Here is a 4,764-nt window from a genome sequence, read left to right as displayed (position 1 = left end):
GAACACTATTGCAGAAGCGATAAAGCCGTTGGTTGAAGCTGACCCCTCGATAAAGGTGAAATCAGTTATTGCGGAAGTGCAGTCAAAGTTCAATTACACCATCAGCTATCGGAAAGCATGGTTGGCTAAGTAAAAGTCAGTGAAAAAAAATTTTGGAGGTTGGGAAGTATCATACGAAACTTTGCCCATATGGTTTGAGGCAATGTGTCATAAGGAGCCATCAGCAGTCATCCATTTTGAGACTATGCCTGCATATCAAAGTGATGACTTGGTTACTGATATCCGGGTGTTGTCTCGAGTCTTTTGGAGTTACTACGCATGTATTAGAGCATTCAGACATTGTAAACCCGTTGTCCAGGTAGATGGGACCCACTTGTACGGAAAGTATAAGGGTTGTTTATTGGTTGCAGTTTCACAGGATGGTAACAACAATATTGTCTCAATTGCATTTGCTATTGTGGAGGGAGAGACTTCTGATGCATGGCACTTTTTTCTTAGTAACCTGCGACAACATGTGGTTACTCGAGATGGTGTGAGACTGATCTCTGACCGACACAAATCCATCAATGCAGCTGTGGCCCGCAGTAACAGAGCTTGGTCGCCTCCCAGAGCCTTCCACATGTTTTGCATCAGGCATATAGAGTCGAATTTTTTGAGAAAGTTTAAGGCACCTTACCTGCAGAAACTTGTGGTCAATATAGGTAACATCTAGTAATTCGAAGTTCATAGTTAACAGAGTTATCTTCATATAGTGATTCTCATCTATTTTTTTCCTCTGTTTTTTCTTATTGCACAGGATATTCGAGGACAGTCCGCGAGTACGAGTTGCATTTCCAGCGTTTACGAGAACGGGGTGAGGCTTATACTAACTGGTTAAGCTGTATCCCCCGCGAACAGTATGCATTAGCATTCGACGGTGGTTACAGATGGGGACACATGACCACGAACCTAGTGGAAAGCATCAATTCAGTCTTGAAGGGTGCACGAAATCCCCCTATCATTGCACTTGTCAAAGCAACATTCTACAGGCTTAATGAGTTGTTCACATGAAAACGATCCGAGGCGGAGGCTCGGATTAATGCTGGACATGTTTTTTCTGAGATTGTGACCTCCAAATTGCATGCAAATCAACTTGCATCAGGAAACATCTAGGTTAGTTGCTTCGACAGGCAGAATGAGGTCTTTGAAGTGCGTGAGATGCCAAGTGGAGTGGAGTATGCCATCGACCTCCGTCGACACCGATGTGACTGTGGTGAGTTCCAGGTGGACCGTATTCCTTGTCGATATGTGTTTGCATGTTGTGCGAATCAACGGCTAGATTGGCAAGTTTATGTACATGACGTTTATAAGATGGACCAAATTTGACGTGTATACTGAGCCAGGTTTAGGCCGCCTAATCCGATTGGTTGCATGCCACTCAATACATTCAAATGATACTAATGGCACCGTAGCGCTCCACACAACTGAGTCAATGTAGATTTCTGGAGGAATTGTCTGGCTCAATGCGATCAATGGCATAGGCCTGCCACACGAACTGCACACAACAAAAGAAACGAATAATTACTAAACATCTAACATTTACACTAAAATGAAAACAAATACTCCTTTAGTCAAAACAAACCTGACTTTCCTGAAGATCATCAAATGCCTTCTTAAAGTAAGCAAGACTAAGATATCTATAGCGTCCACCTCCACGATCCCAGTTACACCACCTAATATAATTTATGTCATTAACACAATACAATGCTAAATATGAATGTACGATGTAAGTCAATAATGTTACCTGTTTGCAAGCAGAAAACTGTGGGGCTCCCTAGGAATCGGCGCAAGATGTGGTAGACGGAGCCAAGCCCAAGCTAGCAACAGTATTATTAGCGGACCATCGATTTCCTTGCAGTCAAAACGAGAAGCCCTGCATAACGACCTGTACAGGTGTGCTAGGCATGTCGATCCCCAACTATACTGTCCGATACTGCCAAAATCACGAAGCAAAGGCAGAAACTTCCAGTGCACAGCTGCCCCAAACTTGTTTCCAAACAATATCGTACCAAATAACAACATAATGTGGCATTTCACGTACCTCTGAATACTGTCTTCATCAATGCACTGTAAACGCTCCTTTAAATCCCGAAGCCATACCAATTTTATAAAGTTTCCTCTACAGTCTGACTTTCTCGACGCAACTCCAAAATGATGCAAACACTCAGCTTCTAAGACTTCCTGACTACTCATAGTCACTCCTGTCACTAGCATATCGTTGATCGAAAGACTGAGAATCAAAGCCACATCTTCTAGTGTCACAACACATTCACCAACTGGAAGGTGAAATTGTGTGTGTCTGGATGCCACCTCTCGACAAGAGCATTTATTAGTGATTTCTAGCATTGAACTATTCCAATTTGAGAAACATGATAAAAACTAGTGAACCATAAATGTTCCTCCACAGCATGATTATATCTATCCGAAGGCAACAAATAATTACATGTCAAATTTCGTGAACTCTACAAAAACATAACAAATTATTAGTAAATTAATAATAAACCCTAATTCAATACGAAAAGGCCATAATTCTCTAATAATAATAACTAATTTACCGAACTAACGCTAATTTAGTTACTAACATGCATGCATATATATAGAAACAACTAATTTACTAATTATTTAACTATCATTATTAAAAGAGGAGTGCTACACATACAAGTCTTTTTGACTTACAAGTCTTACAAGTTACTAGGCCTTTTAATGCGTTATTCAACTTTTCCTATTTTCAAAGTGCTACACTCAGAACGGTTCTTCTTCTTCTTCCTCTTCTTCTTCCTCTTCCTCTTCCTCTTTCTCTTCTTCTTCTTCTTCTTTCTTCTTCTTCTTCTTCTTCTTTTCTTCCTCTTCCTCTTCCTCTTCCTCTTCCTCTTCATTTTTTTTTTTCGATTTTCATAGTTTCTGAAATCAAGCTTTGAAATCGTTTTGAAGAAGAAGAAGCAGCAGAAGATGAGGAGAAAGAGAAAGAGTTCTGAATTATGCAACGAATTTTGGGTGTATTTCTTAAATACTTTGGGTGTATTTTTCGTAATCCTTTGGGTGTATTTCTGTAATCCTTTTGAAGATAATGGAACTTCAGAAATACACCCAAACGATTACAGAAGTACACCCAAAATGATTACAGAAATACACCCAAACAGTTACAGGAATTTACCCAAACGATTATAGAAATACACCCAAAGGATTACAGAAAATACACCCAAAGGATTTAAAGAAATACACCCAAAATTTGTTAAAATATATCTTATGCATAATTCAGAACTCTTTCTCTTTCTCCTCCTCATCTTCTACTGCTTCTTCTTCTTCAAAAATGATTTCACCATAAAAAATCGAAAAAAAAAAGATAAAACAGAGAGAAAGAACGTAAATGAAGAAGAAGAGGAAGACGATGAAGAAGAACGTGCAGAAACGAAAGAAAAGGAGAAGAAGAAGAGTAAGAGGAAGAAGAACGTGCAGCAAGAAGAAGAAGAAGAAGGAGAAAGAGAAGGCAAGAAACGAAAGAAAAGAAGAAGGAGAAGACGAAGAGGAAGAAGAATGGTTCGAAACGTGTTTTGAGTGTTAGTTTTAATTGAACTTGTAAGGCTTACAAGCCTTAATCGCTTGTATGCCAAGAATTACTCTTATTAAAAACATTTCGATCGAACTAATTCCCTAATAATAATAGCTAATTAAATTATTATAATAATGCTAATTCAACACTTTACATAAAAAATATTAATAATACTAATTATTTAATCTAACTCCAACATACTGTTACGTAAATATTTGACTAAAATTCTTGTTACATAATTATTTATTTACATATTCATAGTTGAACGGATAATAATAATTCCTAGATCACCAATAATTATAATTACTAGCTAACTATTAATAACAACTAATAATTAAATAAATCTAATTCTTATTTAACTAATAATATTTCACTTATTAAATCCTCAACTACAATAATATATTTACATTATATCAATTTAAATATCTAACAATAAATAACAATATAAAATTAACGTAACAAAATATATCAATAATATATATCATATATTACACAAAATCTAATTCTTAACCATAATTCTCAAAATTATTAGAAATAATTAGACTAAACGTAACTAAACATATAATCTCCAAAATTGTTACAACAAGATCTAAACATATAAACTTTTGACTAACCAATCATATTAATCTAATTAAACATTATTATTCATTACAACTAATTAAATCTAAATATATATATTTTTAACTAATCCTTAAATATACATTCCTAAACTTCTAAAAAAAAAAAAAAATAAATCTGTAATAATAACATAAATTTTGAAATAAGAAAAAATTTAAAAAATTAACTTACATAATTAGAATGACAGAGATAATTGATAATATGTAATTCAGGACGATCAACATTTTTACATTTTTTTTTGGTATTGTAATTTTTTTTTACAAACAAAAATTTATGGTAGTGAAAATGAAGAAGAGAGGAAATGGTAAAAATTGAGTTGCAGGAAGAGAAAGTAACTTCTGAAAAAGAGTGGGGATTGAAGGGGAGATAGACATGGAAGGACACCGCTGCTGGGAGAGGCTGCATGCTCGACACCTAGCCTGCAACGCACAAATCGAACGGTCCGATTTGCGCCCTCTAATCAGACCGTTCGATTACTCACCCCTAATTTGGACCGTCCGATTTTAGTTATGCTGACATCACACTCTTGTATTGCACTCATGTACCCCATATACACT

The 4,764-nt window shown here is 36.0% G+C and overlaps 1 protein-coding gene across 1 annotated transcript; it reads left to right on the top strand.

Moving 5' to 3' along the window:
* Positions 1–244: 244 nt before the first annotated feature.
* On the top strand, positions 245–1,050 carry LOC112785796 (uncharacterized). Its single transcript, XM_025829227.1, has 2 exons — positions 245–701; positions 797–1,050. The coding sequence occupies exons 1-2, from the start codon at positions 245–247 to the stop codon at positions 1,048–1,050; spliced, it is 711 nt and encodes a 236-aa protein (XP_025685012.1).
* Positions 1,051–4,764: the final 3,714 nt, after the last annotated feature.

Source organism: Arachis hypogaea, chromosome 20, assembly GCF_003086295.3.
Source record: "Arachis hypogaea cultivar Tifrunner chromosome 20, arahy.Tifrunner.gnm2.J5K5, whole genome shotgun sequence".
Classification (NCBI taxonomy): Eukaryota; Viridiplantae; Streptophyta; class Magnoliopsida; order Fabales; family Fabaceae; genus Arachis; species Arachis hypogaea.
Note: the sequence above shows the minus strand (reverse complement) of the source record. Positions and strands in the feature narration are given on the sequence as shown.

What these genes read in the sequence shown, in the direction of transcription:
- LOC112785796 (XM_025829227.1), top strand. Translation starts at nt 245, where the DNA reads ATGCCTGCATATCAAAGTGATGACTTGGTTACTGATATCCGGGTGTTG. An exon ending in GAAACTTGTGGTCAATATAG is followed by an intron (nt 702 to 796) that starts GTAACATCTAGT and finishes CTTATTGCACAG; the next exon opens with GATATTCGAGGACAGTCCGC.